Raw genomic sequence first — 24,931 nt, 5'->3', positions numbered from 1 at the left:
TAGTAAAGACTAATGGACTACTTACCTATGAAACTAAGTGGGCAGAAAAAATTACAAAGCCACATAGGAAATGTTTTGAATCATTAATTTGTGGAACTGAATTTACGCAGCTGTGAGAAACAATTTTTTTTTGTTGTTGGGTAGTGTCAGGAAACTGCAGATGCTTCCTGACAGGCATCAAAACCAATGCCAACACATGGAAATCTCAGCCTTTTAGTAAAAACAGAAGGGTAAAGTGGAAAAGATTTCTTAGGTTGTGAATTCAGTCAGTTGGTCCCTCTTGTAGTGGGTTTGTGTGGCCAGGTTTTCGTAGTGGGGGGCTACAGGGGTGGCTTCTTTAAACAAAGAGTTGCCAGAAGCTTCCCCTGTATCAGACAGAGCCAGTGCCAGTCAGCTCTGAGATGGACCCGCTGCTGATCAAGGCCAAGCCAATTAGTGATGGAGGTAACACCTCTGTGATTAGCATATTGAGAAAGGTCAAGAAGTTGCTGCACAGATGTTAAGCTGCAGCAGCAGAAGAGAGTGCAAATGTGAGAACAACATCTCCACAGACACCAAGGTCAATGGAGAAGGTAAATGGAGGAGGTGCCCAGGTACAGGAGCAGAGGTTCTCCTGCAGTCTGTGGTACAGCCTATGGTGAGACAGGCCCTGCAGCCCCTGCAGTTGTGGAGGCCACAGGGGAACAGAGATCTACCTGCAGCCCAGGGAGGACCCCATGCCAGAGCAGGTGGATGCCCAAAGGAGGCTATGACTCTGTGGGAAGGTCATGCTGGAGCAGGCTCCTGGCAAACCTGGGAACTCGTGGAGAGAGGAGCACATGCTCGACCAGGTTTGCTGTCAGGACTTGTGACCTCATGGGGGACTCCCACTGGAGCAGTTTTTTCCTGAAGGACTGTTTCTCCTGTGGATCAGACCCACACTGGAGCAGCTCATGAAGAACTGTAGTCCATGGGAAAGATCCACATTGGAGAAGTTCGTGAGGGACTGTCTCCTGTGGGAGAGACCGCACAGTGTAGCAGTGGGAAGTGTGAGGAGGCCTCCCTCTGAGAAGAAGCAGCGGCAAAATCCATCTGTGATGAACTGACCACAATCCCCGGGAGGAGGTAGAAACTTGGGAAGAAGGGAGGAGTGACGTGATCATGCACCTTCAAGGATGATGCAGATGAGATGATTTAGCCACTCTAAGTACTGGAACAGAGTTATCTTCCTTAAGGCTGCTGTTTTGTCATTTTTTTGTCATTTGCTTCCTTTCTGTATGCGGGAAGGACCAACAACAGAAGATGATTTAAGTTTTGGCTTCATTGAGCAAATTCTCAATTAATTTCACTACCGTTTTCATTAACAATGCTTTAGCTTGGTGGCTGTTTCCTGTTCAAGGAACAGCAACGTGAGAATAAAATTGCTTTTAACTATGGACATGGTTAAAAAACATTCAGTGCCTTTCGAATCTTATATAACAAAAGCCAGTACTTGAAATTTTACTGCAGGAATGCAGAGTTAACATTGTCTCCTAAAACTGGAAAGAATATTGACAAAAACTGACCTAGCCTCTTTCCAAAATAGTACTAAAATTATTTAGACTGCTTAGCATCTGCCTCTTCCATGCAGAATTCCTAAGAATTTATTTCCTTTTATAAAAGCTGAAAAAATTCCCCTTAAGCATGTGTTATACAGTGGGCATGTATGTTACAGAAAGCTTTGGTATTATTGATATATAATTTTCATAAGCTTAAAAGCAACATAAGTTTAAAAGCATTTACAATTTTAAGAGAAAATCAGAACTATTAACGTATATATCTTGCTTTGAGACTTTACTGGAAGCTTCTAGAAACTAGAAACCATTACTCTTGCAATATATTTCAATATATTGTATATATATTCTTTGTGTTGCTTTTGAAATTAGAAAAACATGTTAGGTACCATATCTTATCAGCACGGCAATGGCTGACCCCAGTACACCACTGCAGTAATCCTTTGAAAGATATCAAAGGTGTATTTACAAAAAAAATCCACGCAACATATAACTATGATATCCAAAAATCACAGGAAAAGTTGTGTACATGAAGTGTTCACATCTAAATACGTAACTTGTAACAGGATAGGATGGTATGAAATACTGCCAGTTGTGGTCTTCATTCGTTTCTGGGCAAACATTATGCATGCTCCCTTAGTTGCTGACAGGGCACAGCGTTTTTTGCATTGTCAGCTCTCTGAGCCATGTTTATTATAGGACTGCCACTATTTTATTCTTTCTGCTATAACCAGACAGTTCCCACATGATGTAAATCACTCAGAGCCTCAGTAGGCTTGGTGATTCAGGCTCAGGTGTGCCCAGTGTAAATGTAAGTGATGCAGGGACAGTTGTCCCATATTCCTTCTGTAATTATGAATAAAAAGAGAAGTACTTTCCGGAAGGCAAATCATCTAAAATCAAAGAAGACCTTTCTTAGTGGATGACTGACCATAAGCTTTTGAATCTGGTGTTCAGACAAACATTATTCAGGGTTTGGCTAGCTTTAGGAGAGAGAGGAAACCTCATCACTGACCAGATTTCCTTGACCTCTGGCTTTACTACTTCTGCAGAAGATAAATGACAACTCATAATGTTTTGCTAATGTTGTTCAAAGTGATGACAGAGATCAGTGAGTTATTCAAAATAAAATGAACAATGAAATTACATACTCAGATGGTATTTATGTATCACTTTGAAAGACCAGCTTTTTCCAAACATCTCTCTTCTGCTACTAATTTTTGTGAGAAGTCGACACCTTGACCTGAGTTCCAGCCTCTTGATTCTTGGGATGCAAAATTTAATCAGAGGAATATATTTTTTAAAGGCCTACAAGTCTAACAATAAAAAAGAATATCTTGAAAAGAAAATTTAGGTTAAATAATCATGGACAATATTTCCCTTATGTGAACACACTGATTTTGAAGCAAAGCAAACTCCAACTTAAAAAGCCCAAAGTGTCCTCTACTGAGAAGGTAATTTGGGATTTCTACAAAGTTAAAAACACACAGATGTCTGAGCTGCAAAGTTTACTGCAACTGACTGTGCCATTGACTTCTTACTTGAGAAACGAGGAATGTCTGACTGATAACAGAAATAAAACAGTTTTAGCTGTAAACAGTTTTAGCCATTGTGCACACAGGATTATCCGGAAAAAAAGAGGAGTCCTTCGTCAGGGTTGAATGACTTAACATGCTGAAGAATTCAAATAAACTTTTTTTTCCCTCAAAAAGATAACATGAAACGTGCTCAGACTCAGCTTTCCAATTCACAGCAAGTAATTTGCAATTAAGTAACTCCTGTTATCCTTTATCTTCATTTTCCCAGTGTATCTTCTAATAAAAAACCCTACTGAAATCTGTATAGAAACTTATAAAGTTAAAAATCTGACTTCCATATTGCTATTATTACTATTACTAAATTTTTTCACATTCAGTGAGTTTGTTTTTTCATCATAAAGTACATTTACTAGCTCTGTGGACAGCTGTTAAAGATTCTGACAGAAAGTCAGCAACTCTCTGAGGCTTATACAACTTTGCCTTGATATTAAAATGACCTTTTTAACAAAGGAACAGGATATGTCTCCTTATATGAAAACATTATATTCTGGTTATGATTAATGCAATCCCTGCATTGAAGAAGTTTGGCTCCAAGGAATAGATAAGGCACACTAAAGAAAGACTTTAAATGAAAGATTCACTTACTTACTTCACACCTAGAATGTGCTTCAAATGGCATGTCTTCTAGAAACATGGTAAACAAAAGCACCCAAATGTAAGTGACCTAGGAAAACCTGAGACTTTTATCTAAAATTTTTCAATTAAACCCTGTCTTTACAAGCCAAAAGCTTATGTCATGAACTGAAAAACATATTAGGTACATGAACCACCTAATCATGACCATCTTAAATGTTCATTATATGAGAAGCTCTCTGAATTCATACGTTCACAATAAAACTGACTAATGGTACTCTGTGTATATATGTGATCACAGTAGCACTGTTGTAGTCACAATGGCTTAAAGACACAAGTAAGCCAAAGAAAAATGTTACCTTGCTTACTTGCAATACCAAGGGATTGCATTTTTTGACCCAGGAGGAATCTGTCAATCATACACATTTCTTTCTATGTTTCAGTTTTATTGCTGAAGTGTGGAGACAGCCTAGACACAGCACAGTGACTAACTGAAGAAAGTGTATGTATAGCAGTGGTTGGTAGCCTTCAACAGAAATATTTTTAACCAGAGATGTCTTATGAGGAGTGAAAGTAATGTTCCTGTAATTTTCACTGAAAAAAATGTCTAAAGTCTTCCTAGAAACACTACATTTTTTATTTTATTAACCCCATATAAGTATACTAGCACTAATAAAACCTGGACTAATGACAGGACTAATCAGTAGAAGAAAGGCAAACTTGTGTTTTCGGTCAGCCTCCACTTAGATTTGGGCTGAACCTATTATTATTAGCAAGAGTTCAAAACAAACTGAGAGAAAAAACATGCTTTCAGAGAGGTCCATATGCAATAAACCTGTGACCTGGAGTGAATGTTTCTTTTCATATCTATAACATTTGCACTTCTAAGCTACAAAGTCTTTTGGAGAGGAGGTAAAGACAAAGGCTGTGATCTATACACCATCACATATTCTTTTAATAACATATAGTATTTTCTTTCACAAAATTGTGCTCCTGACTAAGAAATCTCTCTGTGACCACTGGGACACACTTAAAAGCTGCCTTTGAAATAGTAATATGAGACTGGTTTTCCTAACCATGATCAAAACCTGAATTTGCTTTTAGCTCTCAAAGGTACGCTCGTCAGATGGTAACAGGATATTAGCAGGGTAGCATTTGGAGCCTAATGTAATGATCTCACCAAGTTCCTTTAACAGTGAATCTAAGATTACCTGCAGATTGTCTAAGATGATGCGGAGAGACTGAACTTGACGTCGGACTGCTCCAGAGAATCTTTCGTAGGTTGATGCATCATATTCACTCATCTGAATCTCTTTCAATCTAAAGCAAAGAACAGGGAGATAAGAACAGTTTAGGAAACAAGCATATGATGCATTTATGCATGTAAATTACAAGCTTATTTACTTGATAACAGGGAAACTCATACTGTAATAACCACAGGCAGGAGACAAAGAATTGGCAGCCAATCTTGTGAATTTTTGACACAGATGATGATCAACAACATCTACAGGGATTGCATCCCATTAAAACATTAAATTAGTAATCCTTTGTCTCACTCCTAATCTGCTTTGATGTTTGGGAAGTAAATCACATGTTCTGAAAACTGTGATCAAATTCTAAAGGTTTTATTGGCTCAGGTGTTGCTATCTGTACAAAAGAGGATGATGAATGTCTATTCATTACTTCACCGTCGGAGTATTTTAAACATATCATGATTCATGCTTTAACACAAAGGTTAAGTGAAGACACGCTGTAAAGTCTGTCCTTGAAGATCTACAGTTACTCTCAAATACTTATATTTGTGCTTCATACAAAAATGAAACATTGCAGCAAAAAAGTTTTAAATAAACATCAACAAAAATATGCTCTCTCAGAAAAATGAGTTATGTCACTGAAGGCTATTCTGTCCAGAGTCCTAACAGAGGGTGCAACATCAGCACCATAAAACCAGGCATTTGGTTTTTTTCTAAAAGCTAAATGTGACCACTTTTCTGTATCATTTTTCTCAACATTGTAGCTAAGTAGATACATTTAACCTGGTGAAACTCACAATTGGCATGTAATTACAGAGGTCTAACAGTGAAGAAAGAGCTAGGGAACAGGTGGATATGCTGTCAGAGTGCACTATTTGATATTTTACATGACTCAGTATTATGTAGCGAGGCAGCAATTGTGTATTGCCCTCCCTACCATCCAGCATGTGGCTGGGTTTGGTCCTGAGCTAAAACCAATCTATCTGTGCATAGCTTGTTTCAAATGAGCACTTAATAACTGCATAATCTCACTCACACAGCTCTGAAAACACTGATTCTTAAAATTAACTATAAATGGATAGTAAAGTATGTAAAGGCTAGATAAATTTCTATTAAGTTTTTTAATGCCATCACAAGCTACTTGACTTAAACATACAGTATACATGAGAGCTGCTGTTCAGACTAGCCCTTTAATGACTATTACAATCAAACATTATATTTTTGTTGTTTTTAATATGATTGTGTCTTTTTCTATTATGAATTTTACCAAGACATAGTGATTAGAGCTTATTACTATTCATTACAGGCAGGAAAAGGTAACTTTCAGTGCTGTGGACTTGACTTCATGGATCCTGCCAACAGAATCCAGTATTTTCACATCAACGGAGAAAACATTTTGTTTTAAAACACAAAAGTTTTACTTTGTCAGACTCTACATCAATAAACAGTGAAAGGTAGCTCTAAAAAATACCACCAAAAATACTGTATCTATTCAAGAGCAATTGCTAACTTCATTCTAGTAAAACAGGACAATTTAAAGTGTTTTCCACAAGAAGTACTATCTAGCTAAGAAAGCAATCAATAGCTTTCATATAAAAATTCCCCTTCCAGATAATTATGTATAAACAAAGCAGTGAAATTTGCTTTTTTTCTTTAGCTCGAGGACTCCAACCTCCCTACTCTAAACTTTTATCTGTTAGCTCCCACAACTGTCAAAGAGGTACAGAATAATAATTGAAGTTAAATGTGGCTTCACAATAGGCTAAATTTACAGCTAGTACATGCCAGCTCACTGATTTTAGCTGGACATGTATTGTTATGTCATGTACAGATACTCAAGATTTTACAGGACACAGCTGCACTGTTTCCACAACACATAGCAGCATCCAGAAGTCTTCCCTAGCACAAATTTTGTAAGCTACCATACAGCCATGTAGAAACTCACCAAAGCATGCCATGTGCATATATGTGCATGTGCACATAGAGATGTATAGTATCCAAGACCAGACATATAGATTGTTTCTATTATGAAACAACTGGTAAGCAATTTTGAACAATACAGATGTAGAAAATGTTAAAAGTAATGTTTCCCAACTATGCACCCATAAAGCATCAGGGAAAAAGTCAATAACAATCTCTACCTGCCCATTGGAAACAAAATTGTAAGTGACTTCTTTCAATTTAAATTTCTGTATGTTGCTTGTGTAAATTAGATCACTATTTAAAGGTATTTTTCTTTTCAGGATATCTTCCTGTGAAGCACTGACATAATCTGTATACTTTCCTTGTCTATAGAAATCAGTAATGCTCTAATGGCAATGTTAAATGCTCCAGGTAATTTAGTAATAAACCCACAATTAAAAAAGAAACACAACAGATAATTTACTGGTTTTAAATACGGTGATTCACATACAGTTTGTGTTCTAAGCTTAACAGCCTAATTCTTTACACATCAGTTGAAACAAATGGCAAACTCACCTGCTCCTCACAGCACTCAGATTTGCCCCCCCATTGGGAATAACTTGTGTAATAGCAACAAACATGAACTGATTAAGTTGCTTCTAAATCTATTTGCTCCAATGTTTTAAACTGTGTCTAGTACACTCTGCTTTCAGATAGATGTTCACACTGCAACACTTCTTGGGCTGAAATGTAAAACTCATTTTGAGTGATTGTCAACACACTTTGCTTTTTTTCATGCTAAGTGCCTGGGGCTGACTTGGGAGTTCAGTCGGTGGAAGGAACCCGAATCTCTGCACACAGCCTGGGAAATTATTGATTAGTAACCAAGCATTACATTAATGCTGGGAAGATCCGTGGTTCACGTAAAAGTGAGTGCTGAGGTTTAATAGTTCAAACCAGCTCACTGTTTGGCCACAGATCTTTTAAACAGAAACAATTTGCTCATAACGGTCCGTTTTGACGGACATTTGTTAGGTGATGAATTCCTAACAACATGCAATCTCAATTAATCATGATTCAAAGATGCTGTCATTCGGTAGATCTCTTTTTAAAAAGACAAATATTCACATCAGTCTCCTTATCCACCTAGCAACATTTTACTCTACCAAATCACAGACTCATTCTAACAGCATGGCTTAATTCAATACAACATTCCAAACATCGTGTCTGGAAATGTTAAACATGTGCTCTGTTAAACAATAATGAACAGGGAAAGGTATGTGATAAAAGCAGTTTTTCAAACTCTTCTGGGAAATAGAAGAGAAAACAAAGACTTTCACATTACCTCTGTTTAAAGGCCTTTTCACCCATCTCTCGAGCAGCCCTCTTAACCTCTTCAGGAACAGCATCTTTTTCAGCTTGAGATATTTGGTAAACCCTATGTCCAGCATCCAGTCGATATGGCCCACCTTTGCCACCTAATCCAGCAGTGTCTCTCCCACCTAACGTGGTTGAGATAAAAAATAATTAAGAATATGCATTTGATAATAAATAAGAACACATTTTCTTTAAAAGCTTCCATTGCCATATCTACAGATGTCCCAAAACTGTTGCAAATGAACCCCAGGAGAAATCTTTATTGCCAAATGTTTACAAAACCAAACAGCCATCATGATAAAGCAGAACTTCAACAGAATACTTCTGTTTATGGTTCCTTGAGACCAGATTCATAATGGTTTCCACCTTGTACAAAGGAGACTATAGATTGCACCAGTTCTGTACATCTCCTTAAAGCTCTTGGTCCTCAAAGCCATTCATTCAGACTCCATCTTCTCCCTAGAATTTGTTGGTTAACACTTTTCCCAAACCACTTTATCTAGTATCACTACTATGCCTTTTTAGAATTAGGAGACACTTTGCCTGTTCTCTGTGTCTCTAGCCTACACTATCTAAACTGCTGCAACTACAGAAACATCTAAGAGAATGGCAAATGACTCAACCTAGCTTCTATGGCTGCAAGGTTCTCTACATGGCTAATAAAAAGAAACAGCAAGAAGATGTAATGGAACCAGAGATCCACCATATACACTTTAAGTTAGACTCTGCAAACACTTCTTTTCACCGACAATAAAGCAACTCTGTATTGGGTAAAATTAACTCTAAGCAGAGGGTGGCCTTGTATAAATCTATTTTTGACTGTCACAGCATCTCCCCTAGATATTTGTCAACGATGCATTTAAAAAAAGAATGAGAAACCTGTTCCACCAGCCCAAGTATTTCCACCAACATGTGGCATGTTGTCTGGATCCACTTTTCCATGTTTGGGGGAACTGACATCCAAACCACTGTCCCTCTGAATGGTTATCTGTGAAACAAAAACACAGAGCTGTAAACCTCTCTTATAGCAAGGAAACTGCTCTAATAATCTAATAATAGATTCATAGACCTTTCAGATCATTGAGTCCAACCACTAACCACTACCACTAAACTATGTCCCTCAGCACCTCCTTTAAATATCTCCAGGGATGATGACTCCACCACCTCCCTGGGCAGCCTGTTCCAGTGTCTAACAACCCTCAAAGTGAAGGTTTTCCTAATATCCAACCTAAAACTTCCCCAGTGCAACTTGAGGCCATTTCCTATTGTCCACTTGATACTTGGGAGAAGAGACCAACTTCCACCTCACCACAATCCACTTTCAGGTACTTGTGGAGAGTGATAAGGTCTCTTTTGAGACCCGTTTTCTCCAGACTAAACAACCCCCAGCCCCCTCAGTTGCTCCTCATCAGACTTCTTCTCCAGACCCTTCACCAGCTTTGTTGCCTGTCTCCGGACATGCTCCAGCACCTCAGTGTTCTTGTAGTGAGGGGCCCGAAACTGAACACAGTACTTGAGATGCAGCCTCACCAGTAGTGAGTACAGGGGGACAATCACTTCCCTAGTCCTGATGGCCACACTATTTCTTACAGAGGCCAAACTTTCTAGGTCTACTGAAGAGCTGTAAGATCAGTATTAGTTGAATAGATGCAACACTCCACCCGATGAGGACAACAGGATAAAGCAGAGTAAAACAGGGCTCCTGAGTGGCATGTTAGACCACATCAGATCTAAGACTACTGCCACATGCGAATCACTCAGTGTATTCAGATAGTATCTACAGTAGGAAAGCACTTAGTGATAACTGCCAGCACAATTCAAAATCCTCCTGTAGACACAATCATCTGCAGTTTGAACGTTCCTCATAGTACATCTATAGTACTCTACATCCATTTACAAATTTAATCCACATCCAACTAGAGTTTGACATTGTTTATTGATGGGTAGATTGATCTTCCTTTGATGAGCAGGGACTAATGAAACAACATGCTCTTCTCTGAGACTCAGAATCTCAGTAAATGGCTAGTTCAAATGGCACGCTCATGTAATCCTTAACTTCCTTGCCACAACCACAGAAGTCTACAGTGGTAGGTTTTCTACAACTGCCTGCTGACTGCACTTTTCCCATCAATTCACTGCACAGCTGAAGACCCAACAGCTGTCAGATGGACAGGGCTGAGTCACTTGAGGCTTGGGCTGGGTTTAAGTGGGTGACTGAAGGTAAAAATACTCCTTCCCGTTATGAACTCTGAGTCATATAGTGAATCAATGATTCATGTGTAAACTGTCTTTCCATTACTAATCTTCTATAATTTAATGTCACTTAATTTTTTAAATGAAACTTAATGACTGAGATGTAAAATTGATGCCTCTAACCCTTCACAAATTAACATTCTTCTCAACAACCATAATACATTTAATGAATTAATTTATGTGCCCAAGTAACTACAATTTAATGCCTTCTCAGAAGTTCACTGGCATTATCAGGGCTTTCACTGGGACTGTACAGCAATTTAATCCTTGAATTCTCTGTTCTGCAGATGCAACTTCATGCTGACATGAATTCCATACATGTTTTTCAACTGAAAACATGTGCTCTGTCAACAGTGTCATGGCAGTTATCCAAAATATCATTTTCCTTCTATAGAATTTATATTAATTCAAAGAGGTACAATACATCCTCTGTGAACCATGTCATTAGTGTAAAATCAAGATCTAATCTGAATTACATTAATTTAACATTTGTATAGGAAAAAAGGCACTTAATCACAACAGAATGTTACCCTTAGGGTTATATACATTTTTAGCTGAAGAGATTTCCTCCAGAATAAATGGTTCTTAAAAAAAAATCAATGAATTTAGTTTAAAATAAAACCGTAAAACCCAAACAGTAGTGTCAGCCTCATGAATCAAAACAAAATATTATCATAGAATCATAGAATGGTAGGGGTTGGAAGGGACCTTTAGAGATCATCTAGTCCAACCCCCATGTAGAAGCAGGTCAACCTAGATCAGGTTGCACAGGAGCACACCCAGATGGGTCTTGAGGACCTCCACAGCCTCCCTGGGCAGCCTGTGCCACTGCTCCATCACCCTCACAGTGAAAGAGTTTTTTCTTATATTTAAATGGAACTTTTTGATTATTCTGTAAAGAGAAACAATAAAACACAGAACAGTTTTTTACATGTTCATCCTTCTGGGTTCTTCATAGAAAAATAGTTAAACTGCAAAAGGGAGTTCTATGAGTCAAACATAATCACAACCAGTGCCGCAAACTGCAGATTAAACTTTTATCATTTTTTCATTGAAAGGTTTCACTAAATATTTTTAAATATGGGCATTTTTCAGTGAAAAGTTCTGTAGAGAAAAGCTCTTGTTGCTTACATGTATTTCTCATGTATCATATGTTGTTCACAAACAATATCTCTAGCATATATGCACAAGTTTCTAATATAAAGCTGCTTTGCAATAGCACTGATTTGATTAAAGCAGGTATTGGAAACTTTGAAATACCACTTGGTTAAGAGAAAATTTTATTATTTTATAAGTATTTGTGACCTTTTGTTAAAAGGACAGGACCACACTCAACATTTGATTTCTATTAAACTTCAAAAATTTGAAAATTGCTTGAGAAAGAATAAAAGAGACAAGTAAGTGGTACAATTTATCATAGCTTAAGAATGTGACTTCTTTACTAATTTTATTATGTATAGTTGTTATGTTACTAGGCAAAATAGGATACTAGAAAGGAACATCAGTAGCAGATGTGTAAATGTCATGTCAGTGAATTGCAGAGGTTTCATTCACTGGCTTGTTTTTAAGTAACAACTGTGTATACACTACACATAGTAGAATTTTGCTACATCCGAATACTTTAACAATCAATTTCTATTAGCACTGGTTTGCTAATAGAAATACCATACCCTTAGAAACTCCATTGAATTAGCACACTGTAGAGCCCTTTCAAGAAATCTTCTAGATGTACTTTCCTGTTTTTCCTCTGAGCTCTTAGGTAACTCCATTAGTGACTTATCAGGCTTATTTCCTTCCTAGCCCCGTCTCTGTGGAAGTGTTTCAAGGCAATTTTACAACTCGCAACTCCTTTCTGCTCTGAAGATGCCTCTATAAAGTAGAAGTTTGATTAGCAAATATCTGGAAGGTAACTGAAGACACATTTCAGAAATAAGTAAACAGCAAATCACTGGTCTAGACATGAAATCAGAGGAAGGATGAGGAAAAAAAAATCAAGAGAAAAACTTTTGGACAATGACACATTCTTCAGCATGTCAGATATAAAGAGATGGAAGAACCCCCTCTGAGGGCTAAAGGAATTCTTGACATTAGAAACTGCTGGAAAGGTAGATTTAAGGGGAAGGATAGAAAACTGAATGTATTATGAACCTGAGAAATTGAAAGACAGTCAGTGCGAAAAAACTAGTTTGGAGTAAGAAGGAAGATGCAAAAACCAAGTAGTGAAAGTAGAGAAAAAGTTCAAATAAATCTGACACGTCCATAGTAACTTTTCTAGACTTGTCCAACTGGAATTTCTAAACATACTGAGATTTCTTTTTCTACTGTGATGGATATTCTCCAAATGTATAAACAGCTTGTTTGCTCCTGAATGCTTTCTGTTTGAATCTAATGTAAGACTTTTATCAACTTTGCTTCTTCCATCAAAATTTTTTACTAAGTATCTCTTTTTGAAAGAAATTTGTGCTCTTTCTAGCTCTAAATGCACTGAAAGACACTACTCATTGCTGCATTATTGTCAAGATTCCACATTGCCTGGTGTGCATATCACAGCTTTGTCAAACAACGGATGAATTCAGTAGCCTCGAGTTTCAGCTGTGAGGCATGGTTCTGAGTAGAATAGCTGGCAAAAACTGTTAACATTTTCCTTCTGAGACTTCCTTTTGATTTCCAAAATAACCACTACTTCCAAAACACTCACACCACACAATTCAATTGTGCATTATCTAAACTTGTTTATACATATAGATGATTCACAACCAGAGCAGGGAAACACTTTTCCACTGCCTCTTTGGGCAGGTTCTTCTTCAAAGTCCTTACCACACAAGAAGCAGAATTGTCATCCTCTCCTGAGATACATGTGATTCCTATTTTATTCCCTGTAGAGTTCAAATGGCCAGCAATCACCAATGATATTAGTCTGTGGTTCATTTCCTTTTCTTTTCTTTGACTGTACTATATTCTCAGGCACTTACAGCAATGTGTAACGGATGCATTTTTGTGGATGGAGGCTCTGTAGGTCTTGCAAAGTCAATGAAGTAAACAAAGATTTATGCAAGAAGAACATGAAGACTGCATGTCAGAGAGATGCTAAAGGAATGTGTTTTTCCAAAAGGGCAGTGGTATGAAAGAAGCACTTGAGAAAAAAAGGAAATGAAGAAACAACAGCAAATATCAAGATCTATTAGTGCTTTAACTTCATGTTTTTGTCCTGCTTCGAACACATCCATTCACTCTTGACAGCAAGGGCAGCAAGGCAGGAATAGAACTAAGCATTCATTTTACATTCAGTGAGAGATAACAGGGTATCTGTACAACTAGTTCTATATCCGTTCCTTCTAAGATATGGATGCCAAAATAGTTTCACATGGCTACACTTTTCTGACAACTCTGAGATTGAATTGGATAAGGTAAACTGGTACAAACACATTCAGTTTGGAAACTAAGTGTTCCTATCATCCTTCATACAGTAATGTAAAGGAGATAAAGAGGCTCAGAGAAGCCAGTAATATGATTTAATGCACTCAACACCACAATGAAACCAGGTGTTTCACATCTGTGTCATATTTATGCCAAACAGCTGTTAAATGCATACCATCTGTAATAGTGGCCACTCAGAAGATGAGTTGAAGGCTGATAGTTCTGTCTAGACTTAAGCTGGTCAGGCAAAGTACAGTAAGAGAACTTTATATTGTGCAGTAAACAAATCTTAACTATGTTTGGAAGTGGATCTAGAACCACATTCATGTCACTTAAATGGCCTGGGGGGACTGCATGCTACGGAATTCTGATGTGAAACCACCTAATTTAATAAAATTAACCCTTGAAGAGTAAGGAAGCAATCGCATACATCACATTTTGATACTTTTATCATCCCTCAGTAAGATTGGTGATCAATTTGTTTGAGAATCACTCAGCTGACCCAGACACAATGCCTACTGCATCTACAACATGCTGTCACAACTATGGGAAGAAAGGAGCTTTCAATAACCTGTTAACAAATGTCTAAATTACGGAGAGGGCTGCTGTACTCTACTGATTTATGTTCCACACTTGTATCAGTATTTCATTCTAATATATGAGCTGTTTTCACAATTACAGTACTTTCCTTTAGAGCTCTGAATGAATTGTCTTTTAATATATTGCAGGCAAATCCCTCCATCTCTATCAGTAAAACTGACTAAAAGCATTATCAAATTTAGCTTCAGCTGATTTTGTACAGCCTAACAATATTTTAGCATCTAATAATCGTAATCATACATTGCAATGAAACTGAGAAGAAGAAAATGTCATTAAAAAGAAACTTCACTGCTTCAAAGGTAGTGCCAAGTAGCACAACTGTGCATTTCTGTATCTTAACAAGTGCAGGTTGCCCACAATTTGGTTGTGACAAGCAAATAAATGTAATAAAAGAAATAACTAGAAAAAGACATTTATATGTCTGATGGCAATAAAATCATTAAATTGTCTGGCTTTTTATGAGATGCTTTTAAAGAACTATTCAAAGTGCATCTAGATTGAATACATATTAATTTCTCTAATATCAACATGTTTATGACAGTATCCAATTTAATCAGCAAAAGACACTTAGCAAACTCAACTGATATGAACATTTCAGTATGTTTATTATGCAATCATTTGTGTTTCAGAGTATTCGTGACGTTCAACACTACCACCTCTTCACCCATGCATTTTAAGCCCATACAGCAGCTCCTTATTGTCCAAGTCTGTTACAATAAGTTAAAGACCAACTATGCAGTTACAGTTAATGCAGAGACAGAGAGGAAAATTAATATTTTTCCTGTATTTTCCCATTTTAAAATCTCTTTATTCCTGAGAGTTTCATGCAGGAGATATAACCAGTGACTCTCACTGTCTTAGTAGCTCACACCTCCCCTTAAGAGTTTTGTGAAAAGCTGAGTCTCTAAAACAAGGGGCAGAACATGTACTTAGATGTAACCCCTGGCAGAAAAACAACTCGTGGTTACAGGTTAAGAAATATCTTTGGTTGCTGAGGTCACACAAGGTTGAAAAAAATTCGACTTTTGAATAAAATAAAATGCAAAGGATGTTTTCCTTGATGTGGTCTGGGATTTGTTTCTGACAGAAATCATTTTTTCAGTCATAGATATTCCTGTCACCCTACTCAACATCCTGTTAACAGAGTAAGCTAGCTAGAGAGTAGATGGTCTTTCAATACCTTAAAAGACTTTAAAAGATTACTTTTGTATTCTGATGCAGTTAACTTCATTAAAATTCCCCAAGGGCGCAGGATGTGTCAGTGCCTCTCATTCAGAAGTGTTTGCCCGAAAAGCTCCCTTGCTGTGTTCACAGCAACAAAAACTAGTTTCTGCTTGAGAACTAGCAAAGAAACTCTAGTTTCCATTGGGGGAGAGCAGCCCCATGCAGAGGGGAACAGACCATTCTCCTCTTAGCTTTAATGTATCCTGCCACGACTAAAGCCCATCTAGTCCTCTTATGCAAAACACAATGCTTGTTTTAATACTCCAGATACAACTTTAAAAAGGGGGGGGGAAAACCCCAGAAAAATTACTCTAATTCCAGGGTAACATCCTGCAGATGTAAAAGGATGCAATTTGTACTTAAAAATTAGACTGCATTTCCATTCCTCCAAATTTTCCTTATCCTTTTGTGTATGTTCAAACAGAGCTGGCCATTCCATATAGGATTTTACACCTTCCTAACAGAAATAGATGGAATTCCTCCTTGTTGTATTTAGCGACAAACAAGAAACCAACTCTTCTACTAAGCCCTTTTAAGCATTCAGTGGAGCATTCCACATACCACACATTTACTAAAATGGAATCCTGCCTGATTTCAACCTTTCACAACTTAATAAACATACACATGCCCATAAACAAATGGATAAAACATCACTTTACAAAATAGAAGTAAAGAGGTTCACAGCTGCAGCAGTTACAGCTGTAGAGAATTATGTAGGAAGACTTTTCAAAAAGTGAAAGCTGAAGTGCCCAAACAGGAATTATTTTCACAAGCACTTATTCTAGTATTCATAGTGTCAATCAGAAAGATTTGAAGTGGAACACAATTCATGTGGTTTAGATGTTTAGTTTAATGTAAGTTAAGGAGGTGTGCAATAGATGAATTAGTTGCATGATTAGTCATTTCAGCAGAAATAAGCAGCTAGGCTGACAAGATACCATTCTGCATTTACTCTTTTTATCAGAAAGGAAAGAATTCTGCTAAGATGTAAATTAGAAGATATCTTCTCTTCCTCTACCACACCTGGGAAACAAAGTGCTATTTTGCCTTTTCATTAGTATGCAATATATCAAACAGGACAGTTTATAGTCATTGAAGAATATGTGTTATTTTCTGTACAATGCAATAAATTACTGTTGAAAAATATGAATAACAGTAACACAAAAAGCAAAAATACTATAAAGTTTAATGTTTAACAAAGTTTAATGTTTAATAAAGTTTAAAGTTTAATCAATGTTTTCTTATATAGCTCACTTTCTTCATTAGCACTGTGGCCAAAGATTGAGCGTGTATCAAAAGATCATTGCAGGAAATAAAGTAAAAACATCTTAGACATTTCTCCTAAAAGTGATCTGGGAGATGTAATTTTTTTTGGTCAAAACCAGTGAAAAATCTCTTAAATTTTAATTTTTATTTAATTTTAAAAAAATCTTTTAATAAACATTATTATGAAAGGAGATTGACTTAGGCTGTAACAAAACATGTCTATTACCAAGGTGAAAAAAGTATTAAATAGTCCATACCGCAATGTCACAAAGGATTAGGAAATGTATTCCATGGAATGCAGAATGTATTACAGCAAATGTGTAAAAGACTGATTTTTCCCTGAAACAAAAGCTTTGTTTCCTTTTATCCTGCCTACCCTCCTTCTGCCAACAACCTTAAAACCTCAGTGTTACCCTAGGCTGCATTTAACAGGTCACAAGAACATCCTTTCCTCCAACTCACTCTTTATCAGCGGCATGAATATGCACATTATTTTCTTGGAGTGTATATAAAACTTCCACATCAGGCAAATCAAAAGCTAATCTGCTTGTCCATGGGAGTTTTACATTCTATTGTAAAACTGATTCTACCAAAGACAGAAATAAAACATTTTATAATCCAGTTACACAAGCTAGAGAGAGAAAGGCAAAGATAGCCAAAAGATAATTCTAATGGCTTCTATTCCTTTTATTTGTACCATATCATGTACAGCTTTTTTTCTATGTGATAAAAATTAATAGCACAATTTCTATTCACATCAACAGCACAAAATTGAGCCCACAAGTCATTTTTCCACAGAAAGCAGTATTCAGTATTAGACAAGAGAACAATAATGTATGAAATACATTCTGTTCCCTCAATTGTATCCTGAAATGAAAAAAACATTAGTTGCACTGCAGTATCAAACATTTCATAGGTTTTCTTCATTCATTTGGCTCCATTTCAATTTTCTACCTTGTCTGTAAAACTTTGCCAGAATTCAAAATGAACTAATGAAGCTTCATGGATAATCTGACTCCTGTGAACATTTCTAAAAGTAGCATTTAGAATTCATACAGGCATTAAACTTCTGTCTCAAATAGCAAAACTGTTCAAAGCATCATATCTTTAATGGAATTCTAGAGTAGTGAATCTGAGTGGGGAAATGAGTGGAAATTTAGAGTGGAACACACAAAAAGGGGTACCTGGCTTGCAAATGAAGTTTTTGTACACCAGCTACTACACAAGCTACTATACAAAATGCACTAATTGCTGCTGAGGACCTTCTTTTGAACTAAATGCTGTCGCTCTATGAACCAACTCAGAAACTGCAGAAGTAGATGCATTATAGTGCTTTGTCCATGAATATACATTCTGTGGCTTAAACGTTGGATAGACTAAATGAAGGAATGAGAGGATATCATATATTTGCTTCCACCAAACACATCCTCTGCTATGTTAACACCTTTGTAAATTCAATTTTCCTGTGTCATTATTAAAAATTGCCTAGTCAATTCTTTTTGACCAAAAGATGGGAGGTCATCGTCTTTTTAACTTTCTAATCCACTTCAAAATATTATAAGAGCAGACAGAAAATGTCTAGCTTGGTTATTTATCATCACTAGCACACATCTCCTAACATCAATGAATTCAGAAAACACTGAATTTGGTTTCCTTTGGAGTACCCTGAACAGTCAATGACTAGAAAGATGGGATAGAGGAGCACATTATGGTAATTTACAATAGTCTGGTTAGTAAATTGTAGCAACATTGCATGGTCAAGAGAATGTTGAAAAAAAGTCAAAATGTGTGGAAGCAGAAAAGCCTTATTTTCTAGAAACCTAGGAACTTGTTAAATCTATTCTTAAGAAACAGAGACATAAGGATCAACTATGTTGTTTTGGTTTCTAGACCTTTCTAAACATTTAGCAGTACTGTAGCAGACCAGACAATTTAAATTTTCACTACATTTGTTCTTTCACTCATCAGGAAACAACTTCAAAAGGGTAAAATTATTAGTATGCATTTGTCTCCCTGGGACAGCAGGGTTTCACTGGTGTTAGGTGCTCCAGGCTTTATGTCAGCACTGTGGACTGCTGCAGACCTTCTGAGATCTGAAAGATGGTGCATTACATTATATTTTTTCCCATAAGATCTGTGAGCTTTCACAGAAAGGTCAGAGAAGAAAGTGGAACTTTGTGCTGGACCACTCTGCTCTAACAGAGGTTTTTTCTGTTTTTTTTAAGGTTTTTTCTGCTGCTGTTCTTTATCTGTCTGCTCTAATTGAACCAAAAGGTAACTTTAGGAAAGGGAATGTACTTCAGGCATGTTTGTATAGTGTTTCCAACAAGGATTTAATTTAAGCTGAGGACATTTATACAAGAAAAAGTATCTTAGAGAGACCCAATTGATCTTTATCTGAGTTGCTTCTCCCAGTGAAAAAGGGATATCTATCTCTTTTAGATATGAGCTCTGTGGGTTCATGGCTTTCTAGTCCTATGCTTCCCCACATCCAGATGCCTTGCTTCAAGGGATGGTATACATGTGCTACTCCCCACTTTGCTAAATTGACTCACGTGGCCCAGAAAAGGTCACAGACCTAGATGGTGTATTTGAGGCTCATGGATCTCAGAATCACAAAAGCTATCAAACCATACCTTGTAATCCATTTATTAACCAGATGACTCCATAATCTGCTGTATTTCAAGTTTCTCAGGATCCCACACAGGACTGCATAATACCACCATATGGTTATTCCAAACTTACTAAAACATCCCATAATTTATGAGGTTTGTACCGACAGTATTTCAGCGATGACTAAAATCACTGTTATTAGTTCACTGATGCCCTCATGTGGTCAGAAAAAACACTTGGTCTAAAGTGCAAGATACAGAAGAGGACTAGCCAGTCTTGCTAAACGTCACGCTTTCATCTTGAATCAAGAACTGCAGCTTTGCCCAGATCAGTCTTAACATCAGGAGAAGGCTGGATTTGTGTTAAAATATTATAAAGTAAAATGCCATTTTTAAAAAGGGAAGAAAAAAAATTTAAAGTCATCAATATAGATTCAAGTAGATCCTGAGCAGTCAATATAAACAAGTTGGGTCACTGAAACTCCTGAATAAATTATTCTTTCTTCAGTTAAACATACAAACTAAAAAATAATTTCCATCAGATGCACCTGCAGTACCTGAAACTTTCAACTACAAAGTGCAGCCTCAGAAAATCAAAATTAATGTATTCACTAAAAACAAAACCAGGAATTCACTTAAAGGGTGAATAATTCTTGTAGAGTTCTGTGTGATTAGTTCAATGGAATACAAACAGAATGAATGAGACCATTTGAGGAAGGGAGTAAGATGATTGTCACACAAAGACAGAAGACAATCAAACAACTACAGATTTTCTGGTCTCAGCCCAAGTAACAGAAAGAAGCACAAAGGAAATACACTCTGTTTCTAAGAATCAGCTTCCTTAAATCTGTAAATAATGCCTTGCATACTGAGGATGGGATTTGGATTCCAAACTGCAGACAGCTAGAGGTAAGGATCTCTCAAGTAAATCAGGTGTCTGAGGTGTCAGTAAGGGCAGTGGGTCGGAAAAGCCATACAGTGTCCCCTTCAAGGTGAGCTCTTCAGGCATTCTTGGTTACAATGGGAGCTTACATGCTTAGCTCACAAGTAGACACTGAAATGCCTAAGGTCTGAAGCTGTACCCTACGGCTTCTCCTTGCTGTTACTCCTCAATTTTTCCAAGCAAAGCCACAATAACCTGCCTGAGCTGCTTGTCTGACAGTACATGCAAACATAAAGTGATGAAACTGAACTGCTTTTGCCTGTTAAAACCGAGCCTTATTTATTACATACAATGTACCTGCTGTGTTTTTTGATCTAATCCAAACTTGAAAAGAAGCAAGCTGAAGAGTATAGTTGACCATGTCTGTCTTTCTCTGGAAGGTAAATGTTTCTCTCCTGATACTCCATCAAAGCTAATGGAACACTGTGTGGTGTTTAGTAAGCATAGCTTTTGGTGACAAATTGTAAGAGAGAAGAGGTTCTGTAAAATAAGCTCATATTTTAATAAGACAGTTTGATCTAGGAACTCCCATGAGTTAGCTGAAGCATGCTTTCAAAGGGTTTAGCCGTTAATAAACTAGGGCACGACTGCTGTAAAGGTAAACACAGACAGACATTTCATATAAATGAGAGAATTTCTCTGTTATTTATGTTTTATTTCCACAAGAACTGTACAGATGATTCCCCAAAACCTCTAAAGAAAGCACCTGCATCATATTATGAAAACTCAAAGGCAGCTACACAACATTCCTTTTGTTCTCTAATAGCACTATGGGGAAATGAAAGAAACAAATCATTAAGAGCCCTTCCAAAAAATCAACTATAATTAACTTAGGACTAAATGCACTATTTACTACCTATCTGTTGCCTTTCCCATGCTGACCATGCAATGGTGAAGTCAGATTGCAAAGATTGTTAGTAATCATGATCCTATTTTTCCATTAAAAAAAATCCTCTATCTAGATTTTACGAGACAATATTTTGTATTATTGCTGCATTGCTCACGATCTCCACACATTTCATGATGACTGCACTGAACGTCTCACTCTTGCAACTGGAGGTTGGTCCCACTGTGTCCACCTCCCTCCATTCTAAGAGATCAAAATGTGTCTGGGAAAAAGTAGGCTGTGAATTAATTCATGGAAAGCTTCTAATTTTCTGAGTCTGGGTAGGTGCCTCAGCTATGTTCCAGCTCTGTATCAAGCACATACCTTAAGTGCAAAAGCCAGACAAGGTGCAGGGCTTGTGCCAACAGATCTGTTAACTGTCTGACTTCAGACAAGGAGTTGATAAAAAGAGGGAGACTAAGACACACACTATACAGAAAATCTTCGCAGGGTGGGGCTCTGTTGTGGGCCAAAGAGATGTAAGCAACCACCATCCTTGAAGAAGCAGTGTACTATAGAACAGCCAGGCCTTGAGCTTTAAGATCTAGGATCTGCCAGGAGATTGTGTCCCTGTTTTAGGATTAACTATTGACTTAGATGAAAATATGGTTTCATTTCCAACTACGTACCTGAATGTTTATGAGGAAGGCTTGCTATACTAAACATGTGAGAGAACAATCCAAAGGAAATAAGAGTTACAACTACTTATTAGGCCTTTATATAAAACCACAAACACACAGCACTGGGATTTCAAAAACTCATGCACATGGAAGCTGATGCATCTACTACAAGTTCCACATACACATCAAACAACACAGTTATCTAAAACATCCAGCAAAATAAATCCCTAAGAAATCTCAGATTACACCAGTGTTGAAGGTTTTGGGGGTTTTTATCAATTAGATCACTTCTTTGGACTATATTGGTACTGAAATAAGGGTATCCTCAGCTTTGGAATGCCAAGACTACACAAGGACTGACAAAAATGTTGTGGTTCAGTTTTGAGGTTCAGATATATATAATCATTAATTATAAGCCAATGCTTTTGAAATCTTTGACCAAGTACATTTTTATCCACTCAGCAGGTTTTGGTATGTCCTGGGACTTTTGAAATCAATTACATTTTGAGTATAACCTTTACATAGCATAAAACAGTTTAGGCAACAGGCTACAGCAAGAGAACACTAAATGGAATGAACACAGGAATAAATGGTGGTGTTGATAATCACAGATCAATGACAAAAAGATTTTGTTGCAGAGATTTCAGATGCCTAATGGGTATGATGTAGATTTACCATCTACTGAAATATCTCTAAGTGACATACCTTTTAATTATTTTTATAGAAGCATTGTAGTTTATCTAAATGAGACATAAAAGTAAACAATTCCTATTGAAAAACAACAGTCTGACTATGTCAGAATATGATCAGTGGTTTTTTTCTATTTAATTTCTATCAACAACCCATTAATGCAAAAAGTAGCACAAACTTAACAATGTCTGCCTATTTCTATGAAAATTTTAGGGCAAGATTTTAAAAACAAACTGTCTTTTGAATTCTTTTCAGATATTTGACAATGAAGTGACCTTATTCTCAGAAACACTAAACAGTGAAAAAGCTCAAGAGGTTTTGGATTTCAAACAGTGGCTTTAGAATATCCAGTATTTTGTTTAGATTTTGTACTTTAGGAATCCCAATTTAATACTTTCAGAATACTGCAGTAATATTTTGAGTTTAAAACTTCAATAAATGAAGAAATTTTCTGACTTGCCTACACAAATACAAACTTATGTAAATATAAATTATATTTTCAGAAGCTGTTTATGTAGCAGACTTCAGCAGTTTGAACTCTGCTATCAACAACACAAAGTGAATGTTGACTATTTTGAAGACTGCCACGATATTACATCAAGGGAGCCTAATTACTGATTGTAAGTGAAATGGCTGTTTGTTTTCTTCTCTTTCATTGCTTATGTACATCTAGCACGTTTCTGAGATGTAATGCAATGCGAAAGCCAAAATGCAGACATAGAAGATAGTACTAGTGGTTCCAATTCAAGCCTGGTTGAAGTTCTTTGAATCTATATATCTACATTTATATAGAAAACTCTCTAATTCTTTTTTTTTTTCTCTCTCAAAAGTCAGGAAGCTTCAGAAAGATTCTATGTATTTTGCAGAACAGTGGATCCCAACCACCTAAACAGGCCTTATGTTGGTCAAGGAACAGCACTATGAAGGACTAATAAGATTTGCATACCCACAGTACCTTTATGGGATGCATCAATGGCAGCTTTTAGGGAAGGGGAAGCTGGGAGTGAGTGGGGAACAAACTCTAGTGATATGTGGAACACTGACAATTTTCTAATGAGATTCTACTACAAGATGATTGGGAATGATGGGTTTAGTCAAGGAATTAGAGATGCCTCACTAGAATTCAAGGCGCTTAACATGAGCACGAAGCATTACACAAAAGAAGATGATTTTCATACACTTGAACAAACAGATCAGCACGTGGCTGCACAATATCTCCAATTCTGTAAAAAGTATCAGGATTTTTTTTTTTTCTGTAAAAAATCTCAGCAAATATTGAGCTGCAGCTTTCTGAGAAAATCAATTGTCTCTAGGACAGGAAACAATGGAGTTCTTGCTGTGCTTACCTTATATATGGAATCTTCATGAATATGTTCTCAAGCTAACATGATCCTTTAATTTCCAGAAATGCATGCCTTAGTAATGTACTGCTTTTATGTTTGGGTCCAATGAAAAACTGAGTTAAATAGGAATGGTGAAGGCCTTCATCTCCCAATAGCAAAGTACACAGTTTACACAGCAACTACATATCTATTATCTTATTGGAGATGTACATAAAATATTTACTTTATTACTAGCTAAATGACTTAAAATTTTTCTGATTACGTGCACTTTCCAAGGAAGTTTTGGCTAATATTTAGTTGGCTATGACTGACAATACAGTAATGCTGTCAAATAAAATCACGTTATCAAAAAAAAAAGAAGGAAAAAACAACTATTAAAACAATTAAAACTCTTAATTTCTACTAATCAACTTGATCAGTAGATGAAATTGAGCTAGTGTAAACTGGATTTATCTTGCCATTAGATGGTGCTAGTTCTACTGTGTTGCCAATGAAAATGGTACTGGTAAAGCAGCAAGCATCCACGCAAATGTGATACTGGGTAACAGTTTCCTTTTCTAATGACTTTTGTGAAAAGCATTTGCTGAAGGCCATTGTTAAGAACATGTCACTTCTTGCAAAAGTTTCTGTAACTGCAGAACATCTTGTAGAAAGGAAGCTCGGAGCAGAGAAAAGAAAGTGAAAGAAGAGCTGTGTTTTTGACCTAAGAAATTTCATTCACACTCGAGACACCTGGACACTTTGTAAACAAAATCTCAGCCAAACAAAAAAAGGTATCTAATTTAGACAAGACTAATTCTGTTTTCCTATTCTAATGTACCATGGGAGTGGTTACAAAAATG

The 24,931-nt window shown here is 36.8% G+C and overlaps 1 protein-coding gene across 2 annotated transcripts in view; it reads right to left on the bottom strand.

Annotated features, from left to right (window-relative positions):
• VWA8 (von Willebrand factor A domain containing 8) overlaps window positions 1–24,931 on the bottom strand; it is a 182,687-nt gene that overhangs the window by 18,138 nt on the left and 139,618 nt on the right. For both annotated transcript variants that reach the window (XM_061995180.1, XM_061995190.1), the window contains exons 38-40: window positions 9,115–9,223; window positions 8,204–8,360; window positions 4,915–5,023 (exon numbers count right to left, since the gene is read on the bottom strand). In XM_061995180.1, coding sequence (XP_061851164.1) covers window positions 4,915–5,023; window positions 8,204–8,360; window positions 9,115–9,223 — 375 coding nt within the window. The remainder of the gene's footprint in view (window positions 1–4,914; window positions 5,024–8,203; window positions 8,361–9,114; window positions 9,224–24,931) is intronic.

Source organism: Colius striatus, chromosome 1 (assembly GCF_028858725.1).
Source record: "Colius striatus isolate bColStr4 chromosome 1, bColStr4.1.hap1, whole genome shotgun sequence".
Classification (NCBI taxonomy): Eukaryota; Metazoa; Chordata; class Aves; order Coliiformes; family Coliidae; genus Colius; species Colius striatus.
Note: the sequence above shows the minus strand (reverse complement) of the source record. Positions and strands in the feature narration are given on the sequence as shown.